The 19,195-nt window shown below is 63.8% G+C and overlaps 1 protein-coding gene across 1 annotated transcript in view; it reads right to left on the reverse strand.

Annotated features, from left to right (window-relative positions):
• The window catches only part of ZNF592 (zinc finger protein 592), a 29,702-nt gene extending 11,955 nt beyond the window's left edge, over positions 1-17,747 (reverse strand). The window contains 4 exon segments of the mRNA XM_039912873.1: positions 1,699-2,501; positions 2,504-3,844; positions 5,812-5,923; positions 17,719-17,747. Of these exon segments, the coding sequence (XP_039768807.1) occupies positions 1,699-2,501; positions 2,504-3,824 (2,124 nt within the window). The 5' untranslated portion in view covers positions 3,825-3,844; positions 5,812-5,923; positions 17,719-17,747.
• Positions 17,748-19,195: the final 1,448 nt, after the last annotated feature.

Here is a 19,195-nt window from a genome sequence, read left to right on the forward strand (position 1 = left end):
CGGGGGGCCCGGGGGGGAGCCGGGCCCGCCCTCCCGTCCTTCCAGAAACCGGGCAGGGAGAGCCGGGCGGCCGCCGGGGCTCACTCTGAGCTGCCCCTGCCCGGGGACCCTGGGCCGAATGGGCCCCCCGCGCCAGGTCCGGCCCCTTCCCGCCTGGGGCGACACACGGGTTCTGCCGGGGAGGGGGCGGGGGGCCCCCGCCGGTAAGGACAGACGGGGAGGCCGGGAGCCAGCGGGGGACCCGGCGAGAAGGCGGCGGGGGCCCCGCGCCCGCCCCGGCTCCGCCACCCAGCCCTGTACCCCAGCGAGGCGGGGAAGGGCGGACTGCAGCCCTGACTTGCCGGAAGCCCCCGCCCTCGCCAGCCCAAGGTCCGGCCAGGAGTCTGAAAGGCCCGGGACCCCAGCGGCCGCAGACGGCCAGCGGTCCGATGCTCCAACGCTGCAGGCCCCCGCCCGCCTCCCAGGGACACCCTAACCTGCCGATGACCTCCAGCAGCTGCCCGCGAACCTGCTCGGCGAGGCTGGGGCAGCGGCGGGGGGCCGCTCCCTCCCCCCCGGCCCCTGGGCCAAACCGCCAGGTTCGGTTCGGCCTCGGGTCGGGGGGGCCCCGGCCCCACCCAGGAGGGGCCGCACCGGGACTGCAAGGGGCCTTCCCTCCCCGCCCCGGCACTTCACTCCCAGGTGGGTGGGAGGGAAGAGGGAGACTCAGCGGGCTCCTGAAGCCCCTCACCGACGCCCCGCCCTCAGCCCGCCCAGAGTCCACCAAGAGTGACGCTTGGCCCAGCCTGCGGTGTTAGGCCAGAGGTTACTCTGGCCGCCAAGCGGCGTGGCTCAGTGGAAAGAGCCGGGCTTGGGAGTCGGAGGTCATGGGTTCTAATCCCGGCTCCGCCGCTTGCCAGCTGCGTGACCGGAGGCAAGTCACTTCACTTCTCTGGGCCTCGGTGCCCTCATCTGGAAAATGGGGATTAAGACTGGGAGGCTCACGTGGGACAACCCGACGACCCTGGATCTACCCCAGCGCTTAGAACAGGGCTCCGCACCTAGTGAGCGTTTAACAAATACCAACATTATTATTATTAAATTACTCCATTGCCGGGGTGGGGGGGAATAGGATGACAGAGGGGGCCCTGCTGCCCCTGGGCAGAGAGCCAGCAAGCCCCCCCCAGGGCTAATTCCCGACCTGGGAGAGAGTGAATAACAATTTACTAGGTGACGGGCACCGTTCTAAGCACCGGGGTGGGGTGGGACCTAGTCTCACACGGGGCTCACAGTCTTAACCCCCATTTTACAGACGAGATTACTGAGGCCCAGAGAAGACACATCACCTAGCAGACCCCAGGGCTAGGATCAGATTCATCTTTTTGGAGGTGTCTGTCCTTCCTCAGTTTGATGGTGAGCCCTTTCTTTGGACAAGGACGCTGTTTTAGTTGACTCTGTAGTAATGAACCCATGCTTCCTTCAGAAACTCGGTACGCTGTAAATGCTTGAGAAGCGTAATAATGGTAATCATTTTCAGAAGGACTCCGGTCCTTCTGACACTCAGGCCGGTGCCCGACCCACTAGGCCACGCTGCTTCTCGGGCTCCCCCCACCAGAGCCCCCGAGGGGGCGCGGGGACCCCCGACCCCCCAGAACTCGGCCCCCCGCCCCCTCCCGGCGCCCCTCCCGGCTCCCACCCGGCCCGTCCGGCCGCACTCACCAGCCCCTCGGAGTCTTCGGCCGTCCTCTGGTAGTGAGCGGCCAGGGCTACGCAGTCCTGCACCTGCTTTTTACATTCAAGACACTTGATCCCGTGGCGGATGAGCCTCAGCGGGTCCGAGAAGAGCGGCATGGCGGGCGGGGAGGGGGCGGGGGCGGGGCCGCCCTTGGGGGAGGCGGGGGCCGGGGCCGGGGCGGGCGGGGCCGCCGGCGGGAACATTTGGTCTGCGGCGATGGGCTTCATGAGCAGCTGGGAGCACTGCATGACGAGCCCCTTGCTCTTGTGGTCGCGCGCGTGCTTGAGCAGGCTGCACTTGTTGAAGAAGAGCAGGGTCTGCGCGCACTGCGTGCACAGCACCTCGATGTGGACGCTGCGCCGGCCGTAGTGCAGGCTCAGGCTCCGCTCCAGCGCGAAGGCGTCGCCGCACTCGGGGCAGCTGAAGCCGCTGGGCGGCAGGCGGATCTGGCTGTCGGGCGGGGGGCTGAGGTTCGGGGCGTACACGGGCACGGGGTTGGCGCCGTGGAGGACCCTGTTGAAGGCCTCCACGACCACCGGGGCGGCCCTCTTCACCTGGTGGACCAGGGGCACCGACATCTGCGGGGGCTGGGGCTGGCCGCGCCGCTGCCCCGAAGACTTGGCGGCCACGGAGGCGGCGGCCACGCTGTGCGGGACCAGGTTCAGGTTGGCCAGGTGCACGGCTTTGGGCAGGAAGCTGGCGGGGGCCGGGGCGGACGCCTGCGTCGCCGGGCCCGGCTGCGGCCTCGCGCCCGGCGGCGGGGCCGGGGGGCCCCCCGGCCTCCGGGGCCGGACCGCGGCCCCGGGGCCGCCCCGGGCCCGTCCCCGTCCCCGGCCGGGCTCCCGGCCTCTCCGTCCGGGGGCTCGCTCCGGGCGGGGGAGGTCCGGCCGGCGGCCTGCTCGGGCCCGGCCCCGGGCGACCCCGCGGGCGACTTGCCGGCGTCGTCCAGGTCGGGCAGGATGCGGGTGACCGTCCTCTTGATCTCCCCCGACGACGTCTTGATGGTTTTGATCCTGACCTTGGGGATGGCGGGCGGGGACCCCCGGGCGCTGCTGTCGCTGCAGACGCTGCGCGGGCTGTCCGGGGGAGCCCTGCCGCCCCTCCTCCCGGCCTCCGAGGGGCTCTGGGGCGACTGGGGGGTCCCCGGGCTGCCTCCCGCGGCGTCCTCCCGGGCGGGCTCCGGGGGCCCCGGGACGATCCCCGGCACGTCGTCCTTGGCGAGGCCGGCGGCCGCCTTCTTGGCCTGCAGGGCCACCAGGGCCGCCACGCACGAGGACAACTTGGAGTGCGCCGGCTTGAGACGCTGGCGCGGAGGCACGGAGGAGCAGAGGCCCGGCTCGGGCCCGGGGCCCGAGGGGTCCCCGACGTGGTTGGCCGGGAGGCCGGGGAAGGCCAGGGCTTCGCCCGGGAAGCGGTGGGCCTCCCCGGGGCCCCGGCCGGAGTCCGGCCCCGGCTCGGCCGCCCCGCCCGGCTGCGGCTCGAACCTGGGCTCCTTTTTGCAGTAGTGGTCGAACATGCTGAGCTCGGGCAGCTTCCCGAGGGCCTCCAGGACCGCCGTCCCGGGAGGGGCCAGGCCGGGCGGGGCGGGGAAGAAGGGGCTCTCGGCAGGCCTCTGCTTCTCCCCGGCGCCGGGGTCCTGGAGGGCATCCTCGGGCTCGGGGCTGGAGATGGGGCTGAACTGGCTGAAGGTGGGCAGGGGCTCCGCCTTGGGCGGCTCGGCCTTGCCGCCGGGGTAACCCCGGGCGCTGTCGCCGTTCACGAAGGGCGAGTCAAACTTGCCGAAGTGGGGGCCCGGGCCGGGGGGCTCCGGGCCCAGGTCGGGTCCCCGGAAGCCGTTGTGCAGGAGGACGGGGTGGGGCTCCTTCTCGGCCTCGAACGACTCCTGGCGGCTGGTGTTCTTCACGATGACGCTGACGGCGGGGACGTCCGGGGCCGGGCCGGCGGGGGCCAGGGGCAGGCCCTCGTCCATGCCCATCCCTGCCGGCTTCAGGGGGCTCTCGCTCTCCTCGCTGGGCGGCTGGAGGGCCTCCTTGGCATCCAGGCTGGTCGGGTCGGGGATGTCGAAGGCTGCCAGGAGGTCGTCGAAATCCGGGGTCTTCATGTCCCCCATGACTGGGCGCTGGGCGACGGCTGCAACGCGACGGGGGGGTGCTGCTGGGGACCCTTCCAACGGGGTCCCCAAGAGACCTTCCCCGATTGAGCCCCCCTCTCCTCTTCTCCCGCTCCCCTTCTGCGTCGCCCTGACTCGCTCCCTTTATTCATCGCCCCCCGCCCCCCGGCACTTACGTCCACATCTGTCATTTATTCATTTCTATTCACCTCTGTCTCCTCCTCTAGTCTGTAAGCTCATTGTGGGCATGGAACGTGTCTGTCTACTGTTATACGGTACTCTCCCAGGGACTCGGTACAGCACTCCGCACGGAGTAAGCACTCAATAAATACCGCCGAATGACTGAACGACCAACCCTGCGGCGGGCGCCGCCCCCCCGCCGGCCGGCGCTTGGCGGTCCCCCGACGACTCCGTTTTGGGGAGCGGGCCTCTACCCCCCGGGCGACCCCCTGGGTGGCCGGCACGCCCCAGACGTGGCGGAACCTGGCCCACCCCACCGCTTCCTCCCACCCCGAGCCTCGGCCAGGCCGAGACTCTGGGACTCGGTCCTCCCTCTGACTTTCACTTCATAACTGGAGATTACCGCCACCACAGACTCATTTATTCTCTGCAATTATATTGCTAATTAACTGTTTCACCACACCAACGAGATGCCAAGGAACCGAACCATTTGCTATTTAATTGCCAGAAATCGCTATCAATTATTCTACAAATTACCCACAGGGTGGGCACGATCCCCCCCTCCCCCTGACGGGTACGCAGACCCCCCTCACCCTTCTTGGCCGCTCCCTCTGGGCAGGAGGTGAGGCTTTCAAACCCTCGGCTTTGACATAGAAACATCGGAGCGGCTGGGGGAGCGGGAGGACTCACTGAAGCGGGGAAGGGAAGAGGCGGGATTGTGCTGGCCGGGTCAGGGGACCGCTGGCCTGGGGTGGGGATGGGCGCAGGGGGTGACGGGGGACGAGAGTGGAAAGGCTTGAGGGGGAAGGTGCACCAGGAGGCAGGAAGCCCATCCCGGGCAGGCCCTAGAGAGCGAGCCGGTTTTACATCTTCACCGGCTTGGTCTCCTTCCCTTAGTGGAACCCCGAGCTCCCACCAAAATCCGGAAGCGGGACACACGGCTCCCACCGGCCCCCGGAAGTGGGATACTCAACTCCCGCCGAACCCCAGAAGCGGGACACGCGGCTCCCACCAAACCCGGGCAACGGGACACACGGCTTCCACCGAACACCGGGAGCGGGACACGCAGCTCCCACCGAACTCCGGGAGCGGGACACGCGGCTCCCGCCAATCCCCGGGAGCGGGACACACAGATCCCACCCAAACCCGCCCCAGACTTCCTGCGGTTTGCCAGGAAGAAAACCAGGACGTCCGGGGGTGGGAGGACCCGAAGATTAGATCTTCACCCCCCGGGGCAGCCCAAACCATCTGTCCCCACCCATCACAGAGGCTGAGAGGGCAGGGGTGGAGAAGGCACTAACCCCCAGACTACGAGCTCCTTGTGGGCAGGGAATGTGTCTACCAATTCTGTGGTATTATATTCTCCCGCGTGCTGAGCAGAGTGCTCTGCACACAATAAGTGCTCAACACATGCCACTGACTGCTTGACCGGCAGAGGGGAGTTTTAGCAGCATGTGTCTGTCACCCTCCTGATCAGGGATGACAACTTTTCATTTAGAAGCGTGGCAGTTTGGGGTGGGCGGGGAATGCGTCTGCTATATCGTTAAAGTGTACTCTCCCAACCACTCAGGTCAGTGTTCTGCACAAGGCAAGCGCTCAATACGACTGGCTGACGGAAGACTCCAGAACGGACAGCCGGGCAAGGGAGGGGAAGTTGGGAGAGTCCCGCCATCCTCACCCACGCGCCCCGGCCACTGATCGGGCCCAGGTTAGGCCCGGGTCCGCGGCCGCGAGCGGTGGAAGGACGGGGGGCACAGGGTGGGGCGGGGGGAGCGCGGATCTCCCGGGAGCCCCGCTGGCACCTTACCTTAGTGAAGTTCCCGGAGCTGAAAGGGGGCGGTGAGCATCGCTGTGCGAGGGGGGCTGAAGATGGAGCGAGAGCTTCTCTGTGGGCACATAGTCTGGTTTAGGCACACCACCTACGGAGACCGAGAGGAAAGCACAAGACCTTTAGGTGGGGGGGGGGGGGAGTGGAGACAGACCGACGGACGGCGGCCAACTCCGGCCAGACCCGGGACCCCCCACCGACGGCCCGGCCGCCCAGGACTCCCATCCCAGAGACGAACGGGTCTGCAGTTGGAAGGGCACACCGGTTTTCGGACTTCCCACCGTCGCGTATCGCCCGGGGAGCCGAAGGAGGAGCCGGCGCCGATGGCGGGGCCGGGAGTCCCCTAGACCGTTCGCTCGTTGTGGGAGGGGAATGTGTTTGGTATACTGTACCAAGTGCTTAGTACAGTGCTGGGTGACCTTGGGCAAGTCACTTAACTTCCCTGTGCCTCAGTTCCCGCATCTCTAAAAAGGGGATTAAGACTGTGAGCCCCACGTGGGACAATCCGATTACCTTGTATCTCCCCCAGGGTTTAGAACGGTGCTTGGCACATAGTAAGCGCTGAACAAATACCATCATTACTATTATAGTGCTCTACACACTGTAAGCACTCAGTAAATACGATTGAGTCAGAGCTCAAAGCATGGTGCATTCATTCAATAGTATTTATTGAGCACTTACTATGTGCAGAGCACTGTACTAAGCGCTTGGAATGGACAAATCGGTAACAGAGACGGTCCCTGCCCTTTGACGGGCTTACAGTCTAATCACGGTTCTCTCCATCCATTTAATAATACTACTACTAATTGGGTTTATTAAGCGTTTACTATGCTCTTCCAAGCACTGAGGTAGATATAAGGAAATCAGGTTGGACACAGTCCACCTGGGGGGGTCACAGTCTCAATCCCCATTTTACAAATGAGGTAACTGAGGCACGGAGAACTGAAGTGACTTGCCCAAGGTCACTCGGGAGATAAGTGAGCCCGCTGTTGGGTAGGGATTGTCTCTATCTTTCCAAGCACTTAGTCCAGTGCTCTGCACACAGTAAGCGCTCAATAAATACGATCGAATGAATGAATGAAAGTGGCGGAGTCTGGGATTAGAACTCACGACCTCTGCCTCCCAAGCCCGTGCTCTTGCCGCTAGACCAAGCTGCTTCTCATTTCATCTGTCTTGCCACGGGGCCCGCGGAGGGGAGGGGGTCAGGAGGGTCAGAGAGGGGTCAAAGGGAGCAGGGAGACGGGGCGGGCAGAGATGACCGAGCACAGAGGAAGCGAGGGAGGGGAGGTGTGAGAGGCAGAGGGCCTCAGGGGGCCGGGGGAGTGGACCGAGGGGGAGCTTCAAAGGCCCACAACTGACCCTTTCGAAGACCTCACGGCTAAGTGGAAAGAGCCCGGGCTTGGGAGTCAGAGGTCATGCGTTCGAATCCCGGCTCTGCCGCTCGTCAGCTGGGGGACTGGGGGCAAGTCACTTCACTTCTCTGGGCCTCAGTTACCTCATCTGCCAAATGGGGATTAAGACTATGAGCCTCATGTGGGACAATCCGATTACCCCGTATCTACCCCAGCGCTTAGAACGAGAAGCAGCGTGGCTCACTGGAAAGAGCATGGGCTTTGGAGTCAGAGGTCATGGGTTCGAACCCCGGCTCTACCACTTGTCAGCTGTGTGACTTTGGGCAAGTCACTTAACTTCTCGGTGCCTCAGTTACCTCATCTGTAAAATGGGGATTAAGACTGTGAGCCCCACGTGGGACAACCTGATTCCCCTGTGTCTACCCCAGCGCTTAGAACAGTGCTCGGCACATAGTAAGCGCTTAACAAATACCAACATTATTATTATTATTATTGCTCTGCACAGAGGAAGCGCTTACCAAATACCAACATTGTGAGCTCACGGACCAACGCGCCCGCCACCTCGGGTACCTAAGGCCCCGCTCAACCCATCGGGTGCTGAAACACCGGGCTCGGCAGGCCGGGGACGGGCCGGGCGGGGCAGAGGGATGTGCCCGAGGCCCCTCGGCCAGCTGATTCGGGGCGGTTACTTGGGGTGTGCGCACGTTCCACCAATGGTGCCGGGGAAGGCGGCGAGAACACACAGGTGGCGTTACTCGGCCACAACGGGCAGTGTGGTCACGGTGCCGGGGAGGGGAGCGAGAAGACGCGCACGGCCGTTGGCCGCAATTTGACGGTGTGGCTGGGGCCCATCTTGGGCCCAGCTAGACGTCCGGCTCCCCAGCCCCCTCGCTGCAGAAACCGAGCCGGGAACCCCGGCCTTTGGACCCAGCCCCCTCGGGTGACTCCCGGCCCAGCCTCGGGGCCTCGATACGGGGGTCGGTCGCCGCCCAAGACCCCGTCCGACGGAACCTCGGCCCCCCCGGGATGGATGCCCCGGTCCAGAGCCGAACCCCCGGGTTGAGGCCTGAGGGTCTCGCAAGGAGACCCGCGGAGACGGCGAGGGACCGGCGCGGCTTAACGGACGGAGCCCGGAGTCAGACGGACCCGGGTTCTAATCCTGGCTCTCCGCTCCTTGACCGCTGTGTGATTTTGGATAAGCCGTTTCACCTCTCTGGTCTCCAGCGACCTCATCTGTAAAATGGGGATTGATACCGTGAGCCCCACGTGGGTCACGGACTGCGTCCAACCTGATTAGCTTGCATCTACCCCAGCGCTTAATACGGTGCCCAGCACACATTAAGCACTTAACAGATGCCATTAAATAAAGTCGAACAGTTTCCCGGCTACAACCTAGGGAGAGCCAGGTGCCTTGGGCCCAGCGGAATGGCCGAGGTCTGGCTCCTATCAGTCAACCAGTCGATCAGTATTATTCCTCAGTCTGCGTACACGGGGTTTGGAATAGGCCTTGAGCGTGCACACGCACGCGAAGTTGTCTTCCGTTCTCTTAGACGACACCCCCGGGTGACTCGTGTGGCCGGACCGTCCGGTTGGCCGTTGCCAGTGCTAGGTTCCCTCTGGCCTCCTGGTTTCCAGGGCCCGTCAGAGCTTCGGCTCAAACGGCCGATCCCGCCCGGGCGCAGTGCGCCAGGCCCATCTCTCCCGGGCAACAGGCTCCCAGCTCTCCATAGGGCCGGGGCATCCGTCTGTCCTTGTCCTTAAAGCCTTTCCTCTGCCCTCCTGGCTTTCGGTTTCCCCGTTTCACCTCTCCACTCCGCAGCTGTCTGGGTCTCCTGCCGCCGCCCAACCTTCTCACATATCCTACCCGGCGCAGCTGTGTCGAGGTGAGCATAGCTTCCATGCCGGGAGACTGACTTGGATCCAAGATTTTGTGGCCCGTGATCCCGTCTGGACCTTTTGATGTTGAGTAGGGCCCATAAGTGACTCTGATGGGATTGCTCAAGTGGTATTTATCCAGCGTTTAGCATGTGCCAAGCACCGAGCTGAGCGCACCGGGGCAGACGCAAGAAAACCAGGTGGGACACAATCCCCGTCCCACGTGGGGCTCACGATCTACGGAGGAGGGAGAACAGGTACTGAATCCCCATTTCATAGATGAGGAAGCTATTCCTATTGTTTTGGTCTGTCCGTCTCCCCCGATTAGACTGTAAGCCCGTCAATGGGCAGGGACTGTCTCTATCTGTTGCCGATTTGTACATTCCAAGTGCTTAGTATAGTGCTCTGCACATAGTAAGCGCTCAATAAATACTACTGAATGAAGTCACTTGACCAAGGTCACACAGCACGCAAGATGCGGAGCTGGGATTAGAACCCAGGTTCTCTGATTCCCAGGTCCCTGCTCTCTCTCTTTTTTTAAAAAAATGGTATCTGTTACTATGTGTCAAACACTGTTGGAAGCACTAGAGTAGATACAAGTTAGCAAGGACACAGTCCCTGTCCTGCATGGGGCTCTCAGTCTAAGGAGGGAGAAAGCAGGTATTGAATCCCCATTTTACAGTTGGAAGAAACTGAAGCCCAGAGAAGTTAAGGAACTTGCCCAAGGTCACACAGCAAGCAACTGGCAGAGCCAGAAATAGAACCCAGATCGTCAGACACCCAGGTCCCAGGCTCTTTTATTTATTCATATTAACGTCTGTTTCCCCCTCTAGACTTGTAAGCTCGTCTGGGGCGGGGAATGTGTCCATAAATTCGGTTGTGCTCACCCAAGCGCTCAGGACAGCGCTCTGCGCATAGTGATCACTCAATAAATTCGACTGATTGACGATTGATAGGCCACGCTGCTTTCTACAAGGCTAAGCGGCGTCTCCAATTCCCAGGGAGTTGGAGTTGGCATGGGAGTGTACGGAAGGGGGGGGGGGACAATCCACCCGGAGAAGTTCCAGGCATTGCTCCCAACGAGCGGAAGGAGACAGAGAGAGTGGCTTCGGCCCCCAAGACCACTCACACGCCTGCCTCCCTCTTGAGAGAGTCCCCTCGGGGTCCCGGCTAAATCTGCCAATGCAGATCCCCCTTTGGACGGGAGCTGGCCGCCTCCCGGCCCCAGTCCGCCCTAAAACTCCAAGGGAACGCGGCGGGTTCAGATAAAACTCGGAGCCGGAAAACGACAACCAAGGCCGTGTCGCTTTAACCCGCGTCTGTTTCCGAGAAAGCTGGCGAAGCCAGGTGGCGTTTCTGCAAGCTACCTGTAAGGCCCCGGCCCGAGGGGTGGCCCCGGATTGGGTCCCACCCTGAGGGGCGTGGGGTGGGTGGTGGGGGCCGGGAGCGGGCTGGCGAGTTCTGGGGTGGTCCAAAGAGAGCCAGCCCCCAAAGATGAGTGAGTGTGGGAAGCGGAGGAAGAGGCGGCGGAGCAGCGGATCAACCGGAGGAAAAGTGCAGGGCCAGGAGGGCTTAGGAGGATAATTAAGAGTCCTAATTGGTAATAATTGGGCTATTGTTCGCGGGCATCACACACGAAGATTTTAAGGGCTTGCGGATTTTGTGGGCTTTCGCCCGGCCCCCGCGCTCAGAGGCCAGAGCCCGGCTAGGCGAGGCTCCGGCCCCCAGCGGCCCCCAGCTGGCCGAGGGGCCGGGACGACGGGCCGCAGGGCATCCTGTCCTGGTCACACGTCCTTGCGCGGCCCGGTGGGGCACACCTCCCCCCCACCCCGGCCTCCGCGGGTGCCGTGAGCTGGGCAGAGAACGGGAGGGATCCCAGGCCGCTCCACCGGCCAGAGAGGATGGGGCCCGCTGGGCAGAGGAGGTGCCCGGAGAGGGAAGCAGGGGGTCCTGAGGGGGTGGCCCACCCACGCCTCACACAGCCAGCCCTGGGGGCTGAGCGGCTCCTGGCGGGGACGTCGACCTGTCACCACCCGTGAATACTACAGAGTGAACTCTCTCTCTCGCCCTCACCCACGGCCACGTGCCTCCAGAGCTCCTGGACAGCCTGCACACCCCGTCCGTGCCCTTCCAGGTCAACAGAGAGCCACTCCCGCCCAGGGGCCTCAGGGCAATAATAATAACTGTGCCATTTCCTACCGCGCTAAGCACTGGGGTGCACACAAGATAATCGGGTTGGACACAGTCCCTGGCCCACATGGGACTCACGGTCTAAGAGGGAGGGAGAACGGGTAATTCCATTTTACTGATGAGAAAACTGAGGCACAGAGCAGTGAAGTCACTTGCCCAAGGTCACCCAGCAGACCTTATCTGTAATTTATTTTAATATCCGCCTCCCCCACTAGATTGTAAATTCCTTGAGGGCAGGGATCCCGTAGACCGGACTCTACGATATTGCACGGTGGCTCTACTCACCGTAAGCACTCCATAAATAGTGGCTGGAACAGGGGCCTACGTGTCAGAAGGACCTGGGTTCTAAACCCGGCTCCGCCACTCGTCTGCTGTGTGGCCTTGAGCAAGGCACTTGACCTCTCTGTGCCTCGGTGTCCTCATCTGGAAAACGGGGATTAAGACTAGAAGCCTCGCGTGGGACTCTGTCCAATCTGATTAGCTTGTATCACCCCAGAACTTAGTACAGTGCTTGGCACTTAGTAAGTGCTTAACAAATACCATAAATAAATCAATCTCACTGAGTGAAATGCAGTACATAATCGATACCGCTGTTCAACTTATTGATTAGAACCCAGGTCTCCTGGCGCCCAGGCCCAGGCTCTTTCCACTGGACCTCACTGCTGCTCCCGGTGCCAGAGTGTGAGGACTTGGCCTGCCCGGGACGATCGGGTGACCGCACCTGGGTTCCAGTTGGGGCCCAGTCGCCAGCCTGGGGACCCCCCCGTCCCCCCAAGAACCACTCCCTGCAGTCGGGAGGGACAGGGAGGGCAGGAGGAATCCCGCAGCCAATCCCCGGTCTCACTCTGAGCAGCGAGCTGGGAAGGTGTGGCCCGAGAGAACGCGCCTGGGCATCAGTCAGCCAGTCAAACGTATTTATCCAGCGCTTCCTGTGTGCAGAGCACTGTACTAAGCACTTGGGAGAGTACAAAAGAACATACTCCCTGCTCACAAGGAGTTTACGGTCTAGGGTCTACAGCCTAGTCGGGAGACCACGGCTCAAGTCCCAGCCCCAGCGCTCGTCTCCTGCGTGACCGGAGGCGGTCACTTAACTTCTCCGGGCCTCCATTTGCTCCTCTGTAAAACGGGAATAAAATGCCTGCTCTCCCAGCCTCTTACACTGCGGGCCCCGTGTGGACTAGTGACTGTGTCCAGCCTGATTATCTTCTATCTATCCCAGCTCTTAGGGCAGTAACAAATATCAAAATTCCTACTGCCTCTATGTGACACTCTTTGCTCTATCCCAGGGTCATTCATTCAATTGTATTCATTGAGCGCTCACTGTGTGCAGAGCACTGTACTAAGCGCAGTCTTTGGCACAAGGTCAGTGCCATTTTCATTTTTGGCACGTAATGAAGCTGGAATCATTTCTCCTGCGTCCTTGCCCTGATGGGAGTCAGTGCCAGGTCCGGGAAGGAGAACGGAAAGGTTGTGGATCCCCTTAAGCTGGAGGAGGAGGAGGAACAAAGGAGAAAGAGGAGGAGGAGAGGGGATGGGGAAGAGAGGGAGGAGGAGGGGGGAAGAGGAGGAGGAGTTGGCGACAGCAGCTGGAGTGGAGGAGTGTGAGGGCAGGAAACTAGGCATCCAAATCGTTTCCTAGGTCTGTTCTCCTTAAGCACTGACAGTCACCCCTCCCCCAGCCCTGCAGCGTTTATGGACGGATCCATCTGTAATTTATCTTAATGTCTGTCACCCCATCTAGTCTGTAAGCTTCTTGCAGGCAAAGATCGTCTAAAGCGACCTAGCCTTTTGTCTCGTACGGTCCTAACCGCTCGGTACAGTGATCTGCACACAGGAAGTGCTCGATAAGTACCACTGACTGACTGGTTGGTATCATCCGTTCAACTGGTTACAGCAGAGAAGCCGGGGTTGGGGGGGGGGGGACGGCGTCGCCTCACCCAACCTGGGGCCCCTCCCTCGGCCACCGTCCGGTCGTCTCGGACACCGGACGCCTCCGGTCCCGGCCCACGCCCTGAAGGGGGCCCGGAGTGAGGCCCAGCCGGGGCGTCGATCCCCGGCCCACCCCGGCCCCGCGGGCTGAGCCTCCCCGGGCAGGCAAAGGAAAACCGCTAACTCCAACGGGCTACAGTCCCCGTCTGTCTGCTTGCTCTGGCGGGGCCTGCCCCGCCCCCCTCTCACTTCCCCATCCTCAGAGGAGGAGATTTCCCCCGTGCCAGGAGGGGCTGTGGGGCTCAGGGTTTGCCCGAAGAGATCCGTTAAAGGCAGAAATGAACTGGCCAACGATAAGGCCTGCACGTCCGCAGCTCGGGGCCCCTCGGGGCCCAGGGAAGACTGGGCTGCGGGACCCCGGCAGGCCCAGACCCCCACAGGCGGAGGACCTTCTGGCCAGTTGGTCCCTCGGGGCCCGGGGATCCCCCGTCACCCCTCGTCGGGCGAGGCCGGGTCTCCCCCTCGGCCGTGGCAACGGCAACACCCGAAGCCCAGGGCCCATAATAATAACTGTGGTATCTGTGAAGCGCTTACTCTGCGCCGGGCACTGTAATAAGCGCTGGGGTGGATACAGGCGAACAGGTTGGACACGGTCCCCGTCCCAAGTGGGGCTCAAGGACTCGATCTCCATTTTACGGATGAGGTAACCGAGGCCCGGTGAAGTGACCTGCCCAAGGCCACACAAGAGATGAGTGGCGGAGCCGGGATTAGAACTTATGACCTTCTGCCTCCCAGGCCCGTGCTCCACCACCCAACCGAATCTGGGAAAGGAGCAGGCAGACTTGGGGGACTCTGGGGGGTGGGCCGGGGAGGAGCGCAGTCGCCAGTCCTGAAATTGGGGGGCGGGCGCAGATCCAAGGGCAACGAGAGGTGCCCTCCTTCTGCCGGTCCCCGGCCTGGGCAGCCCCCGTGGGCTTCCCGGCCCCCTGGAGGAGGCCTGAGCCCCAGAGCGGGGGATGAGAGGGTCCCACAGGCTGAAGAGAAGAGTGGGAGGAGCGGCGGAGGAAGGACAGGCCACCCCCACTTCGGGTCCGGGGTGCCCAACTCTCCCTCTCCCATGCAGGGATTCATCCCAGGAACCTTCCGAGTCTGTACAAACCGGGGATTGAACTTTAAACCCTGGTTTGAACTTGGAACCTCTGTCCGCCTGCCCCTTAAAGGGATGGCCCGGCGGCACCCGAGACGCCAAACCCCGCGGCCGCCGTAAGGTCTCGGCCCCGGGAAGGGCCCGGGCCCGGTTCTGCTTCACCCGCTTCCCCTTCCAAGAGGCCGGGACCCACAAGGACTCGGGCTGGGCCCGGCAGGATCCTGCCCCCTTCCCGCCCTCTCACCTCCACTGCCGGGCCCACTCCGGGCCTCGCGTGGGCTCGGAGGTTCAGCCCTGAACTCCAGGGTCCGAGCACGCTCGGCCGTAGACGGGGGTGTCCGGGGAGGGTCCTGGCACCAGACTGGCACCGCTGCAGGCCGAACGACGCCCCCGGACGGTCCGGGTGGAGCTCCCACCCCTCCACACGCCCGCTAGCCCCGGCAGCCGCCCCCCGGCCCCAGCCTCCCGATCCGCAAATGCCTATCGGCCCCCGAAGAGCCCAACCGCTCGGCCGGGGCCGAGCCCCTCTGCCCCGGACCACCCGGGCCCCGAGTCACAGAGGGTGCCCGGCCGATGCCAAGGCAGCGATTCCAAACCCCTCCCTCCCTCCTGTCAAAAGCGCAATCACCCACCCCAACGCCACTCAGCCCCGCAGGAACCTCTGGGTCAAAACCTTCTGCCCAATCCCGGGACGCCCCACCCGGTGCCGCCCTCCTGCCAATCCCAGCCGGGTGACCAGCCGGCGGCCCGGCCACTTTCCAAAATTCTAGACACCCCCACAACCCCCTAGGTCCTCCGACACTCAGCCTCAGCTTCCCCAAACCCAGCCCCCGGCCCAGCTGAAAGTCAAACTCCCAAAGCCCAAAGGCCCAGTGGTTCTTGAGCCCCCACTCCTGGAGGCCTCAGTTTTCCCCAAACCATCTCCCTCTGCCCGGTCACCCCTGAAAGGTGTGCTGACTCCCAGGTGCTGCCCAGCACAGAGCCACCCTCACCCCCGCCCTGGTGTGCCCACCGCCATCTTGCAGGGGAAGGTGAAGTGACCAGGTCAGGGGAACGACCAGCCAAGGCGGGTGGTGCAGCTCCATCACCCAACTGAAATGGCAAAAGAGCCCAGGCCCAAGTCAGAGGACCTGGGTTCTAATCAGTCATTCGATCAATAGTATTTACTGAGCGCTATGTGCAGAGCACTGTCCTAAGCGCGTGGAATGGACAATTCGGCAACAGATAGAGACCATCCCCACCCAATGAAGGGCTCACAGTCTAAACGGGGGAGACGGACAGCAGAGCAAAACAGAACGAAACAAAAGACAACATCGTCAAGATAAATAAAATCAAGGAGATATACACCTCATTAACAAAATGAATAGGGTAATAAATAATATATACAAATGAGCACAGTGCTAAGGGGAGGGGAAGGGGGAAGAGCGGGCTGGGGGAGCGGAGGGAAAGGGGGGGCTCAGTCTGGGAAGGCCTCCTGGAGGAGGTGAGCTCTCAGTAGGCTCCGCCACTTCCCTGCCATGTGACCCTGGACCTGGGCCTCAGTTACCTCTTTTATCAAATGGGGATTCAATCTTCCTCCCACCAGTTTAGACTCTGAGCCCCCTGTGGGACAGAGTCCGTGTCCAACCTGCATCTTGTACCTATCCCAGCGTTTAATACAGCGTTTGGCACACTGTAACCATAGAGGGGGCGGGGGCCGCGCAGCCTCTCCTCCACCCGGCTCCCCTCCCCAGCGGTGCTAGAGGGAAAAGAAAACAATAACATCAATAACGGTAATAATAATGGTATTTGTTAGGTGCAAACTACGTGATGAGCACTGTACTAAGTAGTCACCAGATAATCAGATCGGGCACAGGCCCTATCCCACAAGGGTTCACAGTCTAAGCTGGTCCCAAAGGAAGAAACCACCGGGCACCCCGAGCTGAGCTGTCAACGCCGGGGGGTGCGGGGACCCTGGAGGTCAGCTGTGTAGGGTGGGAGAGGGGCAGGGGCCGTCGGCATCCCGGGGCGCCCGGGCGCCGTCCAGCCTCCTGAGAAGGCCTCACCTGTCCTGGGGTCCTCCCCATGGAGGATCCAGGGTTAGGCCAAACTTACCAGCTCCCACCCTGCTAGCGCAGCTCATCTCCTCTCTCCAGGGTCACCCCAGGTGGGCACGGACCACCCTTTCCCGTGGAGTCTTGCCCTACCCACCCCCACGCCCTCCTCCTACCAAGATCTTGCCAGACTGGCACAGACCCCCCTCTTCCCTGCCCCCCCATCCCTGCTGAACCGGGAAGGGCCTAATAGGAGGGCCCGAGAGTGGCTTCCCCCATGCCCTGGGCTGAAGCCCCAATCTGCCCACCTCAAGTTTAGCCCAGGGGCATGTGGCAGGTCGGGGAGGGGAAGGCTGCGGGGGGGGGAAGGGGCAAGAGGAGATGGAGCGGGCAGCTGGGGCCGGGGATGGCGCCTAGCAGGGCGGAGGGTCATGTGCTGGGTGTGAGGAGGGAGGAGGGAATGTCAGTCTCCCGGGAGGGCGCTTAGGAGTGGGGGAGGAAGGCGGCGGGTCTATCTCCCGGTGGCGGGCAGCGGCTGGCCTCTGTCTCTATCGGTCCGTGGGTGGGGAAGGCAGCGTGTCTGTCCGTCTGTCCGGTCCCTTGGGGGCGGGCACCAGGGGTCTGTCTGTCTGTCACCCCAAGAGGAGTGAAGAGGCCTGCATGTCCGCCCGTCTGTCCGTCCGTGTCCGGGGGGCGGGCACCAGGGGTCGGTCCGTCTGTCACCCCAAGAGGAGTGGAGAGGCCTGCATGTCCGCCCGTCTGTCCGTCCGTGTCCGGGGGGTGGACACCAGGGGTCTGTCCGTCTGCCCCCCAAGTGGGGTGGAGAGGCCTGCGTGTCCGCCGGTCCGTCCGTCCGTGTCCGGGGAGTGGACACTAGCGGTCTGTCTCCCCAGGAGGAGTGGAGAGGCCTGCGTGTCCGCCGGTCCGTCCGTGTCCGGGGAGTGGACACCAGGGGTCTGTCTGCCTGCCCCCCAAGAGGAGTGGAGAGGCCTGCGTGTCCGCCGGTCCGTCCGTCCGTGTCCGGGGAGTGGACATCAGGGATCTGTCTGTCTGTCTGTCTGCCCCCGGGTTGGGTGGAGAGGCCTGCGTGTCCGCCGGTCCGTCCGTCCGTGTCCGGGGGGTGCACACCAGGGGTCTGTCTGTCTGTCTGCCTGCCCGCCCAGGTGGGGTGGAGAGGCCTGCGTGCGGGCCGGTCCTTCGGTGTCCGGGGGTCTGTGGGCTCCCGTGGGGGGGGGGGGGGGCGGGGGGTCCGTCCGTCCGGGGTCAGGGGGTCAGGGGTCAGGGCGTGGGCCGGGGTGAGGGCCCTAAGGGGGGCGCGGGGCGCGGGTCCCTCCCGGGCGGTGTTCCCCGGGGCGCTTACCGGGGTCGGGCGGGGTCGGGCGGGGGTCCGGGTCTGGGGTGGCGGTGGGCGGGGGTCCGGCCGGGGGGCGGCCGGGGTCCGGCGGCGCGGGTGTCCGGCGCCGGCAGCGGGAGCCACAACATGGCGGCGGCGGCGGCGGCGGCGGGCGGGGCTGCGGCTCCGGGGGCGGGACGGGACGGGACGGGGACGGGGCCGGGGCCCGGACCCCATCCCATCCCACCGCCTCCCCCCGGGACCCCCGCACTCACACCCCCAAAATGCCCCCCGGGCCTCGGCCACACCCCATCCCCCTCCACCGACCCCTACTGCCCCCCACACAGGGGTCCCCACCCCGGACCCCTCACACACACACACACACACGGAACCCCAAATCCCCCCCCCCAACACACACACAGGGGTCAGGCCCCCGGCCCCCTCCCACATACAGACACACACGGACCCCAACTCTCCCCCCCAACACACACAGGGGTCAGGACCCTTTCCCCTTTCTCCCCAATCACACAGGGGTCAGGGCCCCGGCCCCCTCCCACATACAGACACACACGGACCCCAACTCTCCCCTCCCACACACACAGGGGTCAGGACCCCTTCCCCCCACCTACGGACCCCAACTTCCCCCCCGCACACACCCACACACACCGGGGTCAGGCCCTCGCCCCCTCACCCCCTCACACGGACCCTAATCCCCCCCCCACATGACTCAGGGCCCCAACCCCTCCCCCGCCACCCACATGGACCCCAAATTGCAACCCCTCCCCACCATCCACATGGCCCCTAATCCCCCCCCACACACACACACCAGGGTCAGGCCCCCAACCCCCCTCAAACGGACCCCCAACTTCCCTCCCCCCTACGAGGGTCAGGCCCCCAGCCCCCTCCGCCCATATGAACCCCCAACCTCTCCCCCACCACACACCGTCCACACAGACCCTAATTTCCCCCGCCCCTCCAGGGGTCAGGCCCCAGGCCCCCTCCCCCACCACCCACATGGACCCCAAATTCCAACCCCTCCACACGGACCCTAATCCCCTCCCCCTTCACGGGGCTCCAGCCCCCGGCCCCCTCCTCCCCCTCACAAGGACCCCAACTTCCCCTTCTCACTGGGGTCAGGACCCCAGCCCCCTCTCCCACCTTTTCCACAAACCCCAACTCCCCCCCACATTCATACACAGTGGCCAGGCCTCCGGCCCCCTCCCCCACCACCCATACGGACCCCAACTTCCCCCCTGCCCACCGTCCACAGGGACCCTAATCCGCCCCCCCACGGGATTCAGACCCCCGGTCCGCTCCCCCGCCTCTCACATGGATCCCAACTTCCCATCCTCACTGGGGTCAGGCCCCCGGCCCCCTTCTCCGCCGCCCAAATGGACCCCCAATCCCCCCCCCGTTAACGGGGGCCAGGACCCCGGGCCCCTCCCCACCTCCCACACGAACCCTAACCCCCCCTCACCAGGGCCAGGACCCCGGCCCCCTCCCC

This window comes from Ornithorhynchus anatinus, chromosome 8 (genome assembly GCF_004115215.2).
Source record: "Ornithorhynchus anatinus isolate Pmale09 chromosome 8, mOrnAna1.pri.v4, whole genome shotgun sequence".
NCBI classification, from domain to species: Eukaryota; Metazoa; Chordata; class Mammalia; order Monotremata; family Ornithorhynchidae; genus Ornithorhynchus; species Ornithorhynchus anatinus.